Source organism: Zonotrichia albicollis, chromosome 23, assembly GCF_047830755.1.
Source record: "Zonotrichia albicollis isolate bZonAlb1 chromosome 23, bZonAlb1.hap1, whole genome shotgun sequence".
Lineage (NCBI taxonomy): Eukaryota > Metazoa > Chordata > Aves > Passeriformes > Passerellidae > Zonotrichia > Zonotrichia albicollis.
The window spans coordinates 1,236,680-1,256,544 of NC_133841.1; the positions used below are offsets into that span (position 1 = coordinate 1,236,680).

Below are 19,865 nucleotides of genomic sequence, written 5' to 3' on the forward strand. Positions count from 1 at the left end.
AGCGGCGGGGAGGAGGGACCCGGAGCGAGCAGAGGGTTTTGGACGGCCCCCTCGGCCAATCAGAGGCACCCAGCGAGTCGGGGGGCACCCCCTGACCCCCCCACCCCACCCTTCGGGCCGTGTGGCCGCGCACACGCAAACACGGGCGGGCACACGCACACACAGGCGGGCACACGCACACACGGCCGGGCACAGCGCGGCGAGGCTGGGGTCGGGGTTGGGGGGGGTTTGGGGTGAGGGGTTTTGCGGGGGGTTGTGATTTTGGGGGGGTTCTGCAAGCTCGGAGGTGTCTGAGGGGTTGGCGGGGTAGGGACGGGCCATGTGGCACGTGGCACTTTGGGGACCCCGGTGCCACGCGATGCTGGGAGTGTCACCAGGGCCCTGCCATCCCCAGAGCTGGGGTACCCCAAAACACACCCAAGGTTCCCACTAAGGACCCCCCCAACAGCCACCCCACAGCTGGGGCACCCCAAAACACACGCAGGGCCCTGCCACCCACGCCCAGAGCTGGGGCACCCCAAAACACACCCAGGGCCCTTCCACCCCTCCAACAGCCACTCCCAGAACTGAGGCACCCCAAAACCCATCCAGGGCTCCCATTGGGGACCCTCCTCCAGTGGGACCAAGCACGGTGCAAGGCCAAGGCCACCAGTCCCCAGAGCATCCCTTGGATGGTCCCCAAGAGCATCCCCCGAGGGACCCCAACCCCAAAACCCCTCCAAGAAGCACAGACACCCCAAACCCCACCCCCAAACCCACCGACTCTGTGTTTTCAGCCCTTTCTTTCCCTCTTTTCCCTTCCTTCCCCTCGCCGCGCTCGCTCCCCTCGCTCTCCCCCCCTGGCACAGCTCCACGGCCGTTTCCACATTTGAAGGAGCCACGTTGGTTGGAAAAAGCAAAAGCTCCTGGACAATGATCCACAACCTACCGTGCAATTTGGGGAGGGTGTAATTACACGCCAAAAAAATCCCCGCCTGTGCCGGGGCCGGGAGCTCGGCAGGGAGAGGAGCGGGAGGGACGCGGCCAATGTGGCACCGGGGGAGGGGGAGCTCCCGCTCCGCTCGGGGAGGATTTGGGGAACGCGCTGGGAAACGGGGCCGGGGCAGGGAAAAGGCGGGTGCAGCCCTGGAGACCCCCACGCTGTGCTGGGGGGCTGGGGGATCGTGGATACTGGGAGAACTGGGAGCGCTGGGAGTGCTCTGTGTGTCCCCACTGTCACTGTGCTTGAGAGCTTGAGGGCTCAGTGGAACACTGGGAATACTGGGAGCACTGGGAACATTGGGAACACTGGGAACACTGAGCTCATTCCATTTTTCCCCCTCCTCCCACTATGCTGAGAAAGCTCTTTGGGATACTGGGAGGGCTGGGAGAGTTCTGTTTGTCCTCATTGTCACTGTGCCGAGAGCTTGAGGGCTCAGTGGACTACTGGGAGCACTGGAAGGGCTCAGTGGAGTACTGGGAGTACTGGGAACACTGGGAATACCGGGGAACACTCATTCTATTTGTTCCCCTCCTCCCGCTATGCTAAGAAAGGTCATTGGGATGCTGGGAATACTGGGAGAACTGGGAACACTGGGAATACTGGGCTCACTCCATTTGTCCCCTTCCTCCCACTGTGCTGAAGATTTGAAAGCTCATTGGGATGCTGGGAATACTGGGAGCACTGGGAGAGCTCTGTTTGTCCCCACTGTCACTACGTCAAGAGCTTGGGGGCTCACTGGGAGTACTGGGAATACTGGGAACTTTGGAAGCACTGGGCTCATTCCATTTGTCCCCTTCCTCCCACTATGCTGAAGGTTTGAAATCTTGGAATGCTGGGAATACTGGGAGCACTGGGAGAGTTCTGTTTGTCCTCACTGTCACTGTGCCGAGAGCTTGAGGGTTCAGTGGAACACTGGGAGCACTGGGAACACTGGGAATACTGGGAACACTTGGAACACTCCATTTGTCCCCTTCCTCCCACTGTGCTGAAGGTTTGAAACCTCAGAATACTGGGGATACTGGGAGCACTGGGCTCGGCCTTCACACCTCCCCTTGTCCCTCCCACCAGGGTACGGAAAGCTTGGAGTTCCACCGGTTACTGGGAGAACTGGGAGAGCTGGGGAGTGTTTAACCTCTGTCCACCCTGTCACTGAGACTGGGGGCTCATGGGAATACTGGGAATACTGGGAATACTGAGAATACCGGGAGTTTGTCCCTCCTGCCACGGCGCCGAGGGTTTGCAGCGGGATTGGAATTCCAGGAATGCTGGGAGAGCTGGGCTCAGCCCTCACACCCTGCACTGGGAATACTGGGAGAGCTGGGAATACTGGGAATAATGGGAGTAGTGGGAATAACGGGAATACTGGAGCACTGGGAATACTGAGAGCACTGGGAATACTGGGAATAATTGGAGTACTGGGAGCACTGGGAATAATGGGAATAGCGAAGCACTGGGAATACTGGGAGCACTGAGAGCACTGGGAACACTGGGGGTACTGAGAATATGGGGTGCACTGGGAATACTGGGAATAACTGGGAGCACCGGGAATACTGGGAATTGTGGGAGTACTGGAGGTACTGGGAATTCTGGGAGTACTGGGAATACTGGGAATACTGGGAGCACTGCAGAGTGACCCCACATCAGAGCAGGATCTCCGACCAGGACGTTCCCCGACGTTCCTTCAGAAAAGCCCCAAATCTGCTCAATTTAACAATGAAATAAGGGGGAGGGGGGCACACACGACACGTCACCCCCCTCCCCCTCCTCCCCCCATTTGGACATTTATTTTTCCTGCCATTAAATTTCAATATTAAGTAAAACACACTGGGGGAGGGGCGGCGTGGGGGTCACTCGTGTGCCCACGCGCGTCTGTGGGGCCACGACAGTGACACAGCCCTGTCCCCAGCCCTGTCCCCTTCCCCAGCCCCAGATCCATTCCCAAACTCCAGATCCCTTCTCCAGCCCCATAACCACCCTCAGATCCATTCTGCAGCCCCAGATCCATTTTCCAGCCCTGTATCCATTCTCCAGCCCCATAACCAGCCCCAGATCCCTTCTCCATTCTCCAGATCCATTCTGCAGCCCCATATCCAGCCCCAGACGCCTTTTCCAGCCCCAGATCCCTTCTCCATTCCCCATATCCATTCTTCAGCCCCATAACCAGCCCCATATCCCTTTTCCAACCCCAGATCCCTTCTCCAGCCCCATATCCCTTCTCCATTCCCAATATCCCTTCTCCAGCCCTGTATCCATTCTCCAGCCCCATAACCAGCCCCATATCCATTCTGCAGCCCCATATCCCTTTTCCAGCCCCAGATCCCCTCTCCATTCCCCAGATTCCTTCTCCAGCCCCATAACCAGCCCCATATCCAGTCTCCAGCCCCAGATCCCCTCTCCAGCCCCATATCCAGCCCCATATCCAGTCTCCAGTCCCATATCCCTTTTCCAGCCCCAGATCCCTTCTCCATTCCCCAGATCCCTTCTCCAGCCCTGTTTCCAAGCATCCAAGACACGTTGCAAGCGAAGCCTCCTCCAATCCTGCCCCGGCGACTCGAAAAGCCCTGGCCGGGCTCCAGGCTGAAGATGTGTCTTTAATTTTTGCAGCATGACAGAAAAGAAAAGAATGTCATCGGCTTGGGTGTTTTTTTTCTTTCCTTTTTTTTTTTTTTTTATGTATATATGGAGAGGGAGGGGAATTAAAAAAAGGGGGGGAAGGACGGGATGATGCCACCTCATCAACCCCCGGCCGCCCGCCCCAGGAATGCAGGACAAGGGGTTGGGGGCTGGGAAAAGGGAAGAATTCCCACTTTGAATAAGAAAAAAAAATATAATAAAGAAGGAGAATATAAAAAAAAATTTTAAAAAAAGGCTGGAAAAGTCATTAGGATCCTCGGAAGCAGAATGGGAGATGCCGAGCTCAGGCCTGGGCTCCTGCAGGGTTTGGGTGCTCCCACCTGGGACCCCCCAGCTTCTTTGGGGTGTTTGGGGATGGGGGTGTCACACTCAGCCCCCCCTCAGCTTTTGGGGGAGCCCCAGAGCCTTTCCTGCGAGTTCCACACTGGTTTGTACTGGTGCAAACTGGGCACGTGGCCACAGGGCTCAGAATGGAGGCGGCCACCCCAAAAAGAAAAGCGGCACCCCAAAAACATGGAGACCACCCCGAAAACTTGGGGACCACCCCAAAAAGAAAAGGGGCACCCCAAAAATCGGGGATCCTCCTCCAAAAAAATTAGGTCGTGCCAAAAAGTTGAGGGATGCACAAAAATGCGGAGAGTGCCCCAAAATTTTATGGGCGCCCCAAAATTTCTGTGGCTGCCCCAAAAATCGCCTGGCCACGTCCGGGGTGCCCCGAGGGTGAGGGGCAAGGATGAAGAGGTGCAGCCCCCCACTCATTTTGGGAGGGAAGCCCCCAAAAAGGGGGCGCGGGGGGTCCGGGGCAGGGCGGGGGTTTGTTTGCCGAGGAGCTGGAGCAGACAGCGGCATCTGGAGCCGGTTAGCTCCCCCCGGCAGCCCAGACACATGGATCGGATTAATTCCCTTCTCTCTCCCCCCCTCCCTTCCCTCGGCAGCCCCGGGAGCCGCTCCCGAGCCCAGGTTCCCCATCCCGCACCCACAGGACCCCCCAAAAACCCGTGTGTCCCCCCTTGGTGGTGATGATGATGATGGTGATGATGGTGATATCCCGCCAGGTGTGACACGCAGGTGTCCGACCCCACCCCTGCCATGTCCCCAGCACCAAAAACCCCCAGAGACCCCCCCCCAGTTCACAGCCGCCCCCCCCCCACCATTGTCCCCGTGCCGTGGGGACGCGGTGGGCGGCGCCGTGCCTCAGTTTCCCCCGCGGCGGCCGCAGCGCGGCACCGCCCCGGCTATTCCTGGTGGCCTCCGGCCCTCGGCGCCCTCAATTGCGGCGGCAGGGCCGAACCCCGTAATCACGGCCGCGACTCCCCGGCTATTTCCAGGGCAAATTGCTTAAATTGGTCGCCGGGATGCCAACGCCGCCCTCGGTGTGGGGGCACCGCCGCACCGGGGGGGCTGTGACACCAACGGGGACCCCCAGTCCTGCTCATGGGGTGCCTCCATCCAGGGTGGGTGCAATGGGATGGGGAGATGGGGTGGGACCCCGAGAAGGGGCTGGGACCCCGCCCGAGGGGCTCATTTCCCACTCTGCACCCCCATAGTCAGGCCTGGGGGTCACCCCATGATTCAGGGCTGGGACCCCCTTGGGGGGCTCATTTTCCCCATCTGAACCCCCACATTCCCCCCATAGTCAGGCCTGGGGGTCACCCCCTGTCTGCACCCCATCATTCAGGGCTGGGACACCCATGGGGGGCTCCTTTCCCCCATCTGAACCCCCACATTTCCCCTACAGCCAGAACTGGGGGTCACCCCCTGTCTGCACCCCATCATTCAGGGCTGGGACACCCTTGGGGGGCTCATCCCCCACATCCAGACCTGGTTCTTTTTTGGGGAGCTGATCCCCCCATTCTGAACCCCTGAACTGCCACAGCCCTGGGCTGGGCCCTTCCTGGGGGGCTCCTTCCCCCTCTGCACCCCCTCATTCAGGGCTGGGACCCCCTTGAGGGGCTCCTTCCCCATCTGCACCCCCTCACTGCAGACCTGGGGGTGTCTGGGGCAGTTTTTGGGGGTGCAGGGGCTCGGGGGGGGTTCCCAGGCCGGGAGCAGCCGCCCAGGCCAGGCCCCAGTCTGGGCTCCGGGATGGAAACTCTGAGGGACGAGCTCCACGCCGAACATTTTCCGTTCCCGACTCCTTTTTTTTCCCTTTCTATTCCTTTTTTTTTTTTTTTTTTTTTTTTACATTTTTTTTCCCTTCTCCTCTTCAGTTTCATTGAAGAATTTGCTGCTCCCCCCTCCCTATTCCCCGGGGAGGGGGCGATGCTCCCCAACCCTGTCCTGACCATGGGATTGGGGTGGGGGATTTGGGGGTACCATGAGCACCCCAAATCCCCCCAGGGAGGGGATCCCCCATCCCTGAACCCCCCGAAAAGCATCCCCAGGACGAGGAACGGGGACAGGGATGGGGACAAGGGCGGGGATGGGGACGGGAATGGGGACGGGAATGGGGACAGGACTGGGGGGCACAGGAGCCCTCAGGGACAGCAGCGGGACCCCGAGCGCTGCCGGTTCTGGCTGGAGCCGTCCCGGTGACCTCATCGGCCGTGGCTGGCCCGGTGCCCGCCGCCTGCCGGGGCCGGTGGCTCCGGTGCCACGTGGCCGGGTCGTGGCGCTGCCAGCGCCCGCCTCGCACCCTCTGCCACCCTATAGTGGGGTCACCCGGGGGAAAGGGGACCCCAAAACCTTGGAGAGAGGGGATGCGGACCCCCAGAGCCCCCCAGGAGGGAGGGAGTGAGGGGTTGGTGGTTTGGGGAGGGGGACAGACCTGTGGGGTGTCCTGTGGGTCCCAAAAGGCTCCTCTGGCACCAAGGTCTCACCAAAACCCCAAAACCGACCCTTTTGGGGGGGGTCTGAGTGCTGGGGGGAGCCAGGCACTGCGTGGGGCTTTGGGTGGGCTCGGGGTATTTGGGTTGGTGGGAGGAGCTGTTGGGGTGGGGTCCTCAGGTGGTTTGGGTGATTGGGTTGGGGTCCTCAGGTCCCTGGGGCTGTTTGGGTTGGGGGATTGCTCGGGGTATTTGGGTTGTTGGGGTTTTTGGGGGTATTTGGGTGGTTCGGGGGGCTCTGGGCTGGGGGTCAGGGCCCAGCTGTGCACTCAGGACCCCCCCACCCCAAAGGAGGAGCTGGGGCCGGGCAGGGGGAGCAGCGCTGAGCCCCCCCCGCCCCCAGGAGGGTCCCTCCAGCTGGAGCTCGGCCCAGCAGCAGCAGCAGCAGCAGCAGCGATGCTCCAGCTCTTCCTCCTCCTCCTCCTCCTCCTCCTCCCCGGCCCCACGTCAGCACCTCCTGCCCGCTCCCCCAGTTCATCCCAGTTCCCTGCCAGGGGCTGGGAGCAGCACGGCCCAGGGGGGGTTAACTCTTCCCTCGCAGCCCCACAGTGTCCCCCTGTCCCTCCCGTGTCCCCCCAATCCCACGGAACCCCCAAACAGACCCAAGGGTTCCCCCAGCGCCACCCTCATCCCCTTAGCAGCTCCCCATTCCTGATGGGGTGTCCCTGCCTGATCCCCGCAGTGTCCCCAATTCCTGCAGTGTCCCCCCATCCCCACAGTGTCCCCAATTCCTCAAGTGTCCCTGATCCCCGCAGTGCCCCCCGATCCCCGCAGTGTCCCCATCTCCACGGAATTCCCGTTTCTGATGGGGTCCCCTCATCCTTTCCTTGTCCCCCCCATCCCTTCGGTGTCCCCCCATCCCCACGGTGTCCCCCCCGTCCCCGCCACGTCCCTTTGGCACCGGGGCTCGGCCGTCGTGGAAACAGATGGGGGGGGGGGGGGGGGACTGGGCGTGGCGTGCCCTGGGGGGCGTGGCCTGCGGGGAGGGGGCGCGGCCACCCAACCAAAGCTTTTCAAAGGGATGAAACTGGGGCAAAGCCAGAAAAGTTTAAAAGTCTTTCCTCAACCACCCCCCCCCCAAAAAAAAAACCCGGGCTGGCCCTGCACACGTGTGAAGGGAAACTGAGGCACGGGGGGAATGACAAGGTGTCCCCGAGTCGCGGGCGGTGCTGGGGGTCCTGTACAGCAGCGGGGAGCAAAGGGGGGGTCCCCCAGCCCGCGGGGAGCAGCCGTGTCCCCCCCAAGCGGGGACGCGGCGGGACCGGGACCAGGACCGGGCCCGTTGCGGGCGCTGCCTCCGCCCCCGGCGGGGCTCCCCCGCCCCGTTCCGCACCCCCCGAACGCGGGGCGGGCTCAGGATGCCCCTGGCGAGCACCCCGGCCCTGACACGTCCCCGGCGCTGCCTCCACGTCGGCAGCGGGAGGAGGAGGAGGCTGGGGGGGTCCCCGTCTGGTGCCGCGCCCCACCCTGCTCATCCCGGGGGGGTCGGAACGGGGAGCGCCCCCCGAGGGGCCGGCAGGGCACCGGCAGGGCTGGGGACAGTGCCACCATCAGGCTGGGGACAGTGCCACCATCAGGGCTGCAACTGCCACGCTGTGCCATGGGCAAGGCTGGGGATGGTGCCACCATCAGGGCTGGGTTGTGCCACGCTGCGCCACAGGAAGGGCTGGGCCATGGCAGGGGAAGGGACAACCCACGCTGTGCCACAGACAGGGCTGGGCACACGGGGCGGTGTCATGGGGACACGCTGGTGCCACCCCTGAGGGCTGCGGGACACCAGTGACACCTGTGGCACCCACGGGCTCACCCTCGGGGGGCAGGGGGTCACTGCTGCTCCACAGCGCTTGGGGAGATAATGGGGGGTGTGGTGGGGCCAAGGGGGGCTTTTAGGGACTGATGGTGCCATGCTGGGATGCTGTCCCTTGTGCCAGCTGCCTGTCTGTCCCTTCTCTCATGTAACCTGTCATGCATCCATCCATCCATCCATCCATCCATCCATCCATCCATCCATCCATCCATCCATCCATCCCATCTGGATCTTTTTATTTATTTTTATTTATTTCTCGCCCCATCCCTCTGTCCCTCCATCCCTTCTCCATCCCCACATGGGCTCGGGTGTGTGCCAGGAGTGTGCATCCCCTGCGTGTGCCACCACCCGCCTGTGTCACCCGTGTCCTCTCAGGGACATCCCCAGGGGCCACCCAGACCCACCCGACACCTCCATGGCACCCTGAGCCCGTTCCGGTGCCGTTCCCGTTCCCGGTGTATCCCGGCTGTTGCTCCCCGACCGTTCCCGGTGGATCCCGGCTGTTGTTCCCCGGTCGTTCCCGGTGGACCCCGGGCTGTCCCCGGCCGGTGCCGGTGCCCGCTCCGCCGGCCGTGTCCGGCTCCATCCCCGCGGCCCGCAGCCAAATTCCTCCGCCTCCGCAGGAAGCCGGCGGCGCAGCGGGGCCGGGCCCGGCCGCAGGGATGCCGGAGGATGCCGGGGCGGAGGAGAGCGAGCGGCTCGGCCCCGAGCGTCACCCTGGCAGCGGCAGCGGCGGCTCCTTCGAGGAAGCGGGCGAGGATCCGGCCCGTGACGTCCCTCGGCACGGCCTGGCCCGGCCGCGCTCGCTCGAGGAACCCGCTCGGCCCCGGGCAGCCCCAACCCCGGGGGGTTCGCTCCCCACAGCCCGAGCGGGAGGAGGGGGCGGCTCCTGGAGCGGGCATCGCTGTCCCGGGAGCCTCAGGGGTGGGAGGAGAGAATGGTGGGCTCGGGCAGTGCCGGCGCTGTGTGCCCGGCATTTCCATCCCTGGTGCTGCTCCCATCCCTGGGCATCGTTCCCATCCCCAGGTACCGCTCCGGGCCCCAGGTACCACTCCCACAACCCCGCTGTGTGCCCGGCATTTCCATCCCTGGGATCGTTCCCATCCCCAGGTACAGCTTCGGGCCCCAGGTGCTGCTCCCACAGCCCCGCTGTCCCTCCAAGCCCGGCTGATGTCCCCATCCCTGGGTCCTGCTCCTTTTCCCGGCTCTGAGCTCCCCCTGATCCCTGCTGTCACCCCTGGGTGCTGCTCCCACCCCTGGGTGCTGCTCCCTCCCTCCATTCCAGGGCCGGAATCCCCCTCCCATCCCCTCCTCCTTACACCATTCCCCCTCCCCCGGTGGGCTCGGGGGGTCCCTCCGTGCTGCCGGCGCTGCTCAAACACAAACACGGCTCATGGAAAATGTGAGCGGCCGATAAGCGGGGCCGGCCCGGGGCCAAGTGGAACAGCGCGGGCCTGGCTGCGGCCTCCGAGCGGGGGGAACAGCTCGGGACTCCCTCGCTCCTCGCTCCTCCCCGCCCCCGGCACCTCCCGGGCACCCGGCCCGGTCACAGGCCCGGGACAGGGGGACAGAGGGGACAGCGAGGGGCTCCAGCGTGGTGGCACCTGGGCTCCGGCCAGCCCTGCCCTGCAGAGGGGCAGAGACACCGGGGGTGGTGGCGGGAAATGCCCAGGGGTGGTGACAGAAGGAGAGGATGAGGTGCCCAGGGATGGTGACAGAGAGGGAGGATGAGGTGCCCAGGGATGGTGACAGAGAGGGAGGATGAGGTGCCCAGGGTTGGTGGCACATGGGCAGCACAGAGATGCCCAGGGACAGCGGCACACGGACAAAACAGAGATGCCCATGGGTGATGCTAGGCAGTCAGGATGGAGATGCCCAGGGATGGTGCCAGGCAGGGAGGATGAAGGTGCCCAGGGCCGGTGCTGATGGCGAGGATGGCGGTGCCAGGAGGGCACAATGCAGACGCCCGGTGCCACTGCCAGCTGGGCACGATGCAGGTGCCCGGGGCCGTGCCAGGAGGGCACCGGGAGGCACAGCCCAGCCCCTGGCCGGAGGTGTGTGGGCCAGGAGCAGCCGGGCCGAGCAGCCCGTTTGTTTCTCATTAGCGGCTCTTGGCAGGAGCTGTGGAAAAAATCGCTTCAAACAGGGAGCTGGAAGGGAAAGGCCGGGCCGAGGGAGGGGAGAGGGGCCGCGGTGGGGAAGGGGGGCACGGGGCCAGGCGGGGGCGGGGAGGGGGCTGCGGGACAGGGGGACACACGGGGTCCTCTCGGCGGCATCGCAGTGACCGAGGAGCTGCAGCGGGGTCCGTGTGGGGATCTCGGCCGTGCACACTCGGACACGCTTGCACACGCGTGTGCACAGAGCAGCGAGCACAGCGCGGGTGTGTGTGAGCACCCCACGGCCCGAGCGGGCCTGGGGAGGGGACAGGGACACGCGGCCGTCACCTCCCTCCGCACCGGGCATCCTGACCCCGCTCTCCCGGGGAAACTGAGGCACAACGGGAGCGCCTGCGGGGCCGCCCCGCCGCCGCTTCTCAGGGTTTTTGGGGGGACCGCGGGGGACCCGGGTCCTCCCTGCCTCGGGTTCTGCGGTGACAGCGGCGGTGCCACCCCGCGGTGGCCGTGCCAGGGTGGCAGCAGTGCCCGGCTGTCCCGCGGGTCCCCTCCCGGGACACGCCCTGGCCTGGGAAAGGCGGGAGCGGCGAGCCGGGGTGACCTGGGGACACGGCCGGGGATGGCGCTGGTCCCTGCACCAGGGCTGGTGGCACCGTGGCAGCCTTGGCAGCCAGGAGCGGGGTTGGCACAGCGTCCGTGCAGGCTCAGGGGCCGTGTGCCAGGGCATGGTGTGCATGTGTGAGTGAGACCGTGTGTGTGTGCCCAGCTGTGCCCGGGTGTGCCCGGGTGTGTGCACCCTCCGTTCCATTCCAGCACCCACCTGGCATTGCAGATGTTTCTGCCTCCAGCTGGGATTTCATTCCCCGGGCTGGTGTGGGATGAGGAGCCCGAAGGGAGTCCCGGGCACCCTCTGATGCCCTGGGGGACATGAGGGGACACGAGGGGACACCCACCAGCACCCTGGGCTGGGCTCAGGGGCAGCACCCACCCCGGGGGTGAAGAACCCCGTGTCCGGCAGCAGAGACCCCAAATCACCTCAGCCAGGACTGAGGGGGGCTCCCCTGGTTGAGGGGGCTCTGCCGCATGGGGAGGCCGATTTTGGGGTGTCCCCACCAGGGCACGGGAGGACAGGTGGTGACAAATCCCCTGCTAAGCCCTTGAGCCAATTACCCGGCTGCAGCTGCCTGACCCGTGCGGCCAAGCCCCGGTGCCCCGGGCAGCCCTAAACCCCTTAGCGGGATGATCCTGCTTAGGGCATCCCACAGCCCGATCCCTGCAGCCCTCCGCGGCTCCAGCTCCCCCTCCCAAACCCTCACCAGCCTCCTCGTCTGCTCTTGGGCCACTCATCTGCTTTGTCACCCGCTGCCATGGGGCTGGGGGAGCAGGGTGGGCATCTCCGGGTCACCCCTGGACCACTCCCAGATCACCCCTGGTTCACCCACCTGCTCTCTCCTGAATCACCCTGAATCACTTCTGGATCACCCTCGGATCGCCCCTGAATCACCCCCAGATGGCCCTTGGTTCATTCCCCGGATCACCCCCAAATCACCCCCGAATTACCCCCGGATCGCCCACCTGTTCTCCTTCCAGATCGCCCCCAAATCACCCCCGAATCACCCCCAAAATTACCCCTGGTTCATTCCTCTGATCACCCCCAAATCACCCCCGGATCACCCCTGGTTCAGTCACTGAATCACCCCCCCATCACCCACCCGCTCTCCCTCCAGATCATCCCCGAATCACCCCCAAATCACCTCCGGTTCATCCCCGAATCACCCCCAAATCACCCCCGAATCACCCCTAGATCGCCCCTGGTTCATTCACTGAATCACCCCCAAATCACCCCCAAATCATCCCCGAATCACCCCTAGATCGCCCCTGGATCACCCCTCGTTCATTCACTGAATCACACACAAATCACCCACCTGCTCTTCCTCCGGATCACCCCCAAATCACCCCCGGCTCATTTCCCGGCTCGCCCCCCTCTGCCCCCGGCGCGGGCTCAGGCGCTGATGGGATTTCGGAGCTTACAGCGCTGAGCCGGCGGCTCTTCACACCCGCGGGGGGATCCCGCTCCTTCGGCCTCGCCGCTGGCTCCTCGCCCTCCCCTCGGCCCGGCCACGGCTCCCGCCAGGGCCAGCGGTCCCCTGTGCCACCCTGAGCACCCTTTGTGCCACCCTGAGCACGCCCTGTGCCACCCATGCCACCCCTCATCCCCCCATTACTGGGGACAGCCCCCTCAGCAAGGTGCCAGCCACCCTTGGCACGGTCCCACCCTTCCAAAAGCCCCTAAAATGATCCGAATCACCCCGAAATGCCCCACGGCGGGTGCCCCAGGGCCCCCCACCCAGGGCAAGGTGCGCAGCGGGGCAGGGAGGGTGCAAAGGGCGCGGGCTGGGACGCTGGGCCGGGCCCGGAGGTGGCCCCGGTCCAGAGGGCGGCGGTGGCACCGAGGGGACGCGGCGGCGCCGGGGGACACCGGGTTCGGTTCGTTTGGGGGGGGCCGTGCCCGGGTGGGGTCCTTGGGGATGGGGACATGGGGAGACCCTGGGAGCTGGGGAGGGGGCAGGTGGGGAGGGGGACATGCCAGCCCCCAGCACGCACCTCTCGGTGTCCCCAGGGCCATGATCTTCCTCATCGCCATCACCTTCATCGCCATCACCGTCCTCCTCCTCATCTTCCACATCCTCCGCAAGCTCTGCCAGGAGCCCGTGCCCCCCCCCGCCTACAGGAACCCGCAGAGCCCCCCGCCCGCCCCGCCCTACGGAGACCCCCAGGGCCCCGTGCCACCCCCGCTGTCGCTGATGCCCACCCTGCCCAGCCTGCCCAGCGCCGCCATCCCCGCGGGGCTGGAGCCCCCGCCCTACAGCGAGGTGGGTCCTGCCCGCCCTTTGAGGGGCTGGGCTGAGCCCGAATGGGGCCGGGGAGGGCTGTGGGGTGATGGGATGTGGGATGGGGGGTGATGGAGCATGGGATGCTGGGCTGCCCTGCCTTCTGTCCTCCTCTTTCCCTGGGGAGCCCCCTGAGTGCCCCATGTCCCCCTCACACTGACACTCCTCTCTCTCAGGTGACAGCCAAGCCCTTCCTGTACCCCCTGCCCGAGGGGCCGTGCCCCCAGTGTGGCCACAACCCCACAGCTCAGCCCCCCGTCAGCGCCCGGACCTAGAGGTGACCTCCAAGGACAGCTGGTGACAACCTCCCTGTCAGCCAGGGGGACACGGACCCTTGGGGACCACGCAGATGGCCCCGTTTCCCCAAGCCATGCCACTGAGAATTCCCCTATTTATTATATTTAAAAGTGCAAAGAGTTCCGGACTCTGCTGGGGGGAGGGGAGTGCAAAGGGAGCGGGGTGGGGAGTTTAAGGGGGTTCTGCACCCCCCATTCATCCCCAGCTGTGGGTGCTCCCTGTGCCCATCCCTATCCCAACCCTGTCTCCATCACAGTCTCACCCCTATCCCTATTCCCGTTCCATCCCTGTCCCCATCCCATTCCACTCCACCCCATCCCATCCCTGTCCCCATCCCATCCCATCCCATCCCATCCCATCCCATCCCATCCCATCCCATCCCATCCCATCCCATTCCATCCCATCTCATCCCAATTCCAGTCCCTTTCCCATCCCTCTCCCACCCCAATCTCCATCCCCTCCCCAAACACAGTCACTGGCCACTGGGACACCAGGGTTTATTGAGCCTGGAGCCCCTCCCAGCCCTGGGCCAGCTGTCCCCGTGTCCTGCTGTCCCCGCTGTCCCCTCAGGCCGTGTGGCGGCCCTGGCGCCGCTTGATTTTCCTCTTGAGGAGCAGCAGGTCCAGGTAGAGCAGGCGGCCCAGCACGGCCGAGGCGCAGAGCAGCCCCCCGTGCACGGCCCCCGCCAGCCCGCAGGAGAACACGTCCTGCCCTGGGACAGACAGACAGACACCGTGGGACACACGGCCACCCCTAGGGCTGGACAGAGCCACCCCCATGGGGGACATGGCCACCACAACCGCAGGGAGAGCACCCAGAGCGTGAAGCCGGACACGGGGACAGCAGGACATGGTGACAGCAGGACATGGCGTGGGTACAGCAGGACACGGGGACAGCAGGACATGGCGTGGGGACACGGGGACAGCAGGACATGGGGACAGACAGACATGGGAACAGCAGGACATGGCATAGGGGCACAGCCACAGCCAGACATGGGGACAGCAGGACATGGGGACAGCAGGACATGGCGTGGGGACGCAGGGACAGCAGGACATGGGGACAGCAGAATATGGCATGGGGACACGGGGACAGCAGGACTCAGGGACAGACGGTCTCGGGGACAGCAGGACATGGGGACAGACAGACACGGGGACAGCAGGACATGGCATAGGGGCACAGCCACAGCCAGACATGGGGACAGCAGGACATGGGGACAGCAGAACATGGCATGGGGACACAGAGACAGCCACACACAGGGACAGCAGGACACAGGGATGGCAGGACACAGGGACAGATGGTCTCAAGGACAGCCAGACATGGCGTGGGGACACCGCAGCCCCTCACCTGTCAGGTAGAGGTTCCTGACGGCCGTGTCAGGCCTCAGGGCCGCCATCACGGCAGGGCTGAAGCGGCGCAGGTCGTGCTCCGTGCCGTACATCTCCCCCCGCGCCGCCCCCAGGTAGTGCTGGTTGCTCAGCGGCGTCGCCGCCTCCACAAACTCCACCTGGGCGGGACGGGTGGTTCACAGCGTGCCAGGGGGCACCGGGGGGCACGGATGGGCACTCCAGCCCTGTGGGACACCCTCACCTTGTCCCGCAGGTGCGGGAAGCGGAGCAGGGCCCTGTCCAGCAGCCGCTGGGCGATGTCCATCTTGTAGCGCTGGTATTCGGGGCCGCGGTGGCGGGGGCGGCTCCCGGCCCACTCCTCGAACCACTCGTAGCGTGCCATGGTCAGGATGGTCATGCAGGACCTGCCTGAGGGGTGGGGACAGACGGTGACATCCCCGGGTGGTGGCAGTGGCAGCGCCCACCCCAGGCTAAGGGGATTGAGGAGCCTCCGAGCCCACAGAAAGGAGCTGGGGGGTCTCGGAGCCCCCCAGAGGGTACCTGGGTGCCGCTGCTCGTACGTGGGGTCCTTGGCAGCGGGGAAGGTGATGAACATCATGGCCAGGTTCTCGGGGACCTCGTCGCGGCTCAGGGCAGCGTACCGGGTCATCCTGCGGGAACAGAGGGGTGGGATGCCCCCCGTGCCCCTCACCCGCCTCCCGTGCCCCCTCCCCGCGGTGCCAGAGCCCTCACATGGCATCCAGGTCGTTGTGGGGGTAGATCCAGAAGTTGGTGGGGGGCAGGCGCAGCTCGGCCGCGCTGCCCCGCAGCCCCACGAACACCAGGAAGGAGCCCATGCCCGGGCGCAGCATGGCCAGGAGGGAGCGCACACCTGCGGGGACACCGGGGGGACACCTGAGAGGGGCGGGACACGGCGGTGGCACCTGAGCGGGGCAGGGACACGGGGGTGGCATCTGAGCTTGGGCAGGGACACGGCGGTGGCACCTGAGTGGGGCAGGGACACGGCGGGGACACCTGAGCGGGGTAGGGACATGGGGATGGCACCTGAGGCTGGACAGGGACAGGGGGTGGCACCTGAGCCCAGGCAGGGACACAGGGATGACACCTGAGCCTGTCCAGTCAGGGACACGATGGTGGCACCTGACCCTGCTTGGGCAGGGACACGGGGATGCCAGGAACAATGAGGGTCTGGGCATGCTGGGGACACCAGGGATGCTGGTGACACCGAGGACACGAGCACCACGGCCACACGAGCGCCACATTACCGGGCTGGCTGCGGACGTGCGGGGGCAGCAGCTTCCCGAAGGTGTTGAAGATCCCGGCGTCCGAGATGACCAGGGGGGCGCGGATCTCCAGCTCCTCCTCGCCGGGTCCCGCCCGCACCGCCACCCCTGGGGACACGGCGGGGTCAGGGGACACCGTCGGCGTCACCATCACCGTGTCCCCGTCCCTCGGGGGGTCCCGGCGCTCACCCACGGCGGTGCCGTCGGCGCTGACGAGCACGCGCGTGACGGGGGCGCGCACGAGCACGGCGCCCCCCGCCCGCTCGATGACGGGCACGGCGTGGAAGGCGACCTCGCTGGCCCCCCCCCGCGGGTACCAGGCCCCGCGCTGGTAGTGGTGAACCATCAGCGCGTTCACCAGGAAGCTCGAGTCCCGCGGGGCCGTGCCTGCGGCGACATGAGGGGACACGGGCACGGCTGGAGCCCGCCGTGTCGCGACAGAGCGCTCCTCACCGCGATATCGCCCTCCCTTGTTGCGACATAACCCTCTGCTGGCACAACGGTGATCTCCCATACCGCGACACATCCTTCTACTATCGCGACACGGCCCTCCCGCAGTGTCACGTGGCCTTTCTGTATCGCGACACTGCTCTTCCCGCCGCCCCCATCCCAACACAGCGCTGCCCATATCGCGATGGTGCCACCCCCTGTCGTGACACAACCGCAGTACCGCCCTCCTCCTCCAGCCGGCGCCCTCCCTGTCGCGACAGCCCCTGACCGTAGAAGAGGTATCCGAAGAGGGCGCGCAGGTCGGGGTTGGAGGTGAGGCGGGCGGCGGCCTGGCTGTGGCTGGTGGCGGCCATGCGGAACACGGGCGACAGGCGGGGCAGGAGCCCCGAGCGCAGCAGGACGGTGACAAGCCAGCGAGGGGACAGCTTCAGCAGGGCCAGCAGCGCCGCGTGCCGCGAGGCCACCTGCGGGACAGCCACAGTGCCACCCACAGCAGCTGGGGACGGCCACAGTGCCACTGTCATCACCCACAGCAGCTGGGGACAGCCACAGTGCCACCACCGCCACCCACAGCAGCGGGGGACAGCCTGAGCGCAGCCACCTGTGTGCCACCATCAGCACTGCCCTGCCTGGCCACCACCACATCCTCAGGACTGTCACTGCTGTGGCCCCAGGGCCACCCATGGCTCAGCAGATATCCCCCCGAAAATCCCTCATTATTGCCAGAACTTGTCCCTACCATGGCCACCACCCACGTCCCCTGTGTGTCCCTTCTGTGTCCACTGCTTTTGTCCCCACCATTCCCACCACCCTTTCCCCACCACCATTGTCACCTGTGTCCCCATCATTCCCACCACACCCATCACAATGTTCCCACCACCATTGTCACCTGTGTCCCCACTGTCCCCACAGCCCCTTCCCCACCACAAGCACCTCCACATCCCCACCAGTGCCACCACTCCAACCTGACCCTCAGGGACGTGGGGAGGTGACCCCAGGGCACACCTTGGAGAGCCTCATGAACTCCCTGATGGCCTCCTTCTCCTCGGGGAACTGCTCCTCCAGCGCGGTGACAAAGGCCACCTTGCCCGAGCGCAGCAGGTAGCGCTGCGCCCCCAGGGTCACCTCGTCGTAGGGGTCGGGCAGGCGGTGCCAGCAGAGCTGCCCGTCTGTCACCTGGTCCAGGGCCACCCGCAGGAGGCTCCCCTCGTGCAGCTGCCCCACGTAGTGGATGCCTGAGGGGTGGGGACAGGGGACACGGTGAGGGACAGTGGGGACAGCACATGGACACGTGGAGGGAGCGGCCGTGGAGGGCAGGGTTGGCTTTGGTGTGGCACTGAGGGGTGAGAGTGGGATCTGGGCAGGGCAGGGACACCAGGGACACAGCAGGGACACCAGGGACAGGGCAGGGACCCAGGACAGGGACATGGCAGGGACATGGCAGGGACACCAAGGACAGGAATATGGCAGGGACAGGGCATGGACAGGACAAGACAGGGCAGGGACATGGCAGGGACATGGCAGGTACAGGGCAGGGACAGGGCAGGACATGGCAAGGACATGGAAGGGACATGGAAGGGACAGGGCACGGACATGGCAGGGACACAGTATGGACATGACAGAGACATGGAAGGGACAGGGCAGGGACAGGGCACAGACATGGCAGAGACAAGGCAGGGACATGGCACACACTGGGGCTGGCAGCAGGTTCACAGTGGGGCTGCAGGGACAGGGGGTGACAGGGGGTGACAGGGGGTGACAGGGGGTGACAGGGGGTGATGGGGATGCCCTCACCCACGTCGAACTCCACACCGTGCTGCTGGAAGGTGTGGCAGCACCCCCCGGCCTGGTCGTGCTGCTCCAGCACCAGCACCCGCCTGCCCGCCTTGGCCAGGGTGGCGGCCACCGCCAGGCCCCCCACGCCACTGCCAATGACCACGGCGTCCAGCGGGGTGGGGACACGCCGGGCACTGAACCCTGCATGCACAGACAGGGGTGACAGTGAGTGACAGGGACACTGAGCTCTGCACAGCCAGCACGGGACACAGGAACACACGGACACACGGACAGCACTCACCCTGCTTCAGGACCCTGTCCCGGGCACGCTGGTCGGTCACCAGGGGCCGCGGTGGCTCCAGGGGTGGCCCTGAGAAGGGGTTGCCGGACGGGGCCAGCAGCCGATGGGCCACCCGGGCCAGGGCCAGTGCGGCCAGAGCCACCGGCAGCAGCAGCAGCAGCACCATGGGCCACATGGCTGTCACTGTGTGGGGCTGTGTATGGACACGGCAGGGATGCACAGGGACACTCACAGATACTCACAGACACACAGGGACACGGCAGGGACACGCACGGACACTCACAGACACACAGGAACACTCACAGACACACAGGGACACGGCACAGACACACAGGGACACACAGGGACAGAGCACAGACACACAGGGACACGGCACAGACACACAGGGACACGGCAGGGACACGCACAGACACACGGATACAGCCCAGTCCTGCGCGTGCAGCCCCAGCCCTTATAGGCACGGCAGCTTAGGGACACGGGGATTATGGACCGGCCAATACAGCGGCTTTAGGGACAGCGCTGCTTAAAGACACAGAGCTCCTGGACAGGGCACTGCACCCATGGGCACAGCGCTGCATGGGCAGGGCACCCATGGGCACAACACCCATGGGCAGGGCACCCACGGATGGGGCACCCCAGGCCATGTCACCCTATGGGACCCTATGGCACCACACATCACCCCATGGCCATGGCACCCCACGGCACCCTGTGACATCCAATGACACCCCATGGCACCCCATGACATCCAGTGACACCCTATGACCACGGCAGCCCCTGGGAGGTACCCACGCGTGTGCACAAGGTGGGGACGTGTGTGTCACCTCAGACCGCTGTACACACAAACACGGGCACACCCACACCCGTGCAAGGGAGCCAAAACCCCTCTGCACACTCACAGCCCCTGCAAACCCCCTTGCACACCCCTTGCACACCCACACGCCCTCCCTGGTGCCTGCAGCTCTGCTGACCCCTCCCGGCGGCACCAAGGAAGGGCCCCGTGCGTGTGCAAGGTGACACACACGTGTGACACACTCACCGCACCCCCCAGCGCCCTCCCAGCCCCAGACTGGTGGGAAATGGCGATTTACATAAAAACCATCAGCGCCACGTGGGACAGGGCTGGTTGTGACACAGGTGACACAGGTGACATAAGTGACAC

At 65.2% G+C, this 19,865-nt stretch overlaps 1 protein-coding gene across 1 annotated transcript; it reads right to left on the reverse strand.

Moving 5' to 3' along the window:
- Positions 1–13,995: 13,995 nt before the first annotated feature.
- LOC106630678 (all-trans-retinol 13,14-reductase) lies at positions 13,996–19,791 on the reverse strand. The gene is made up of 11 exons (XM_074557503.1): positions 18,707–19,791; positions 18,424–18,606; positions 17,635–17,864; positions 16,898–17,093; positions 16,369–16,566; positions 16,162–16,287; positions 15,629–15,767; positions 15,437–15,546; positions 15,138–15,304; positions 14,895–15,054; positions 13,996–14,262 (listed from the first exon to the last, which is right to left on the reverse strand). The coding sequence occupies exons 1-11, from the start codon at positions 18,879–18,881 to the stop codon at positions 14,117–14,119; spliced, it is 1,830 nt and encodes a 609-aa protein (XP_074413604.1). The 5' UTR covers positions 18,882–19,791; the 3' UTR covers positions 13,996–14,116.
- Between the last annotated feature and the right edge of the window lie 74 nt (positions 19,792–19,865).

Bases quoted from the DNA above. Each gene is read 5' to 3' on its own strand.
- LOC106630678 (XM_074557503.1), bottom strand. From the start codon at position 18,881: ATGTGGCCCATGGTGCTGCTGCTGCTGCTGCCGGTGGCTCTGGCCGCA. The intron at 17,865-18,423 runs GTGAGGGCATCC...CCCACCCCTCAG, and splicing joins CGGTGTGGAGTTCGACGTGG to GCATCCACTACGTGGGGCAG. The intron at 15,305-15,436 runs GTACCCTCTGGG...CCCACCCCTCAG, and splicing joins GTACGAGCAGCGGCACCCAG to GCAGGTCCTGCATGACCATC.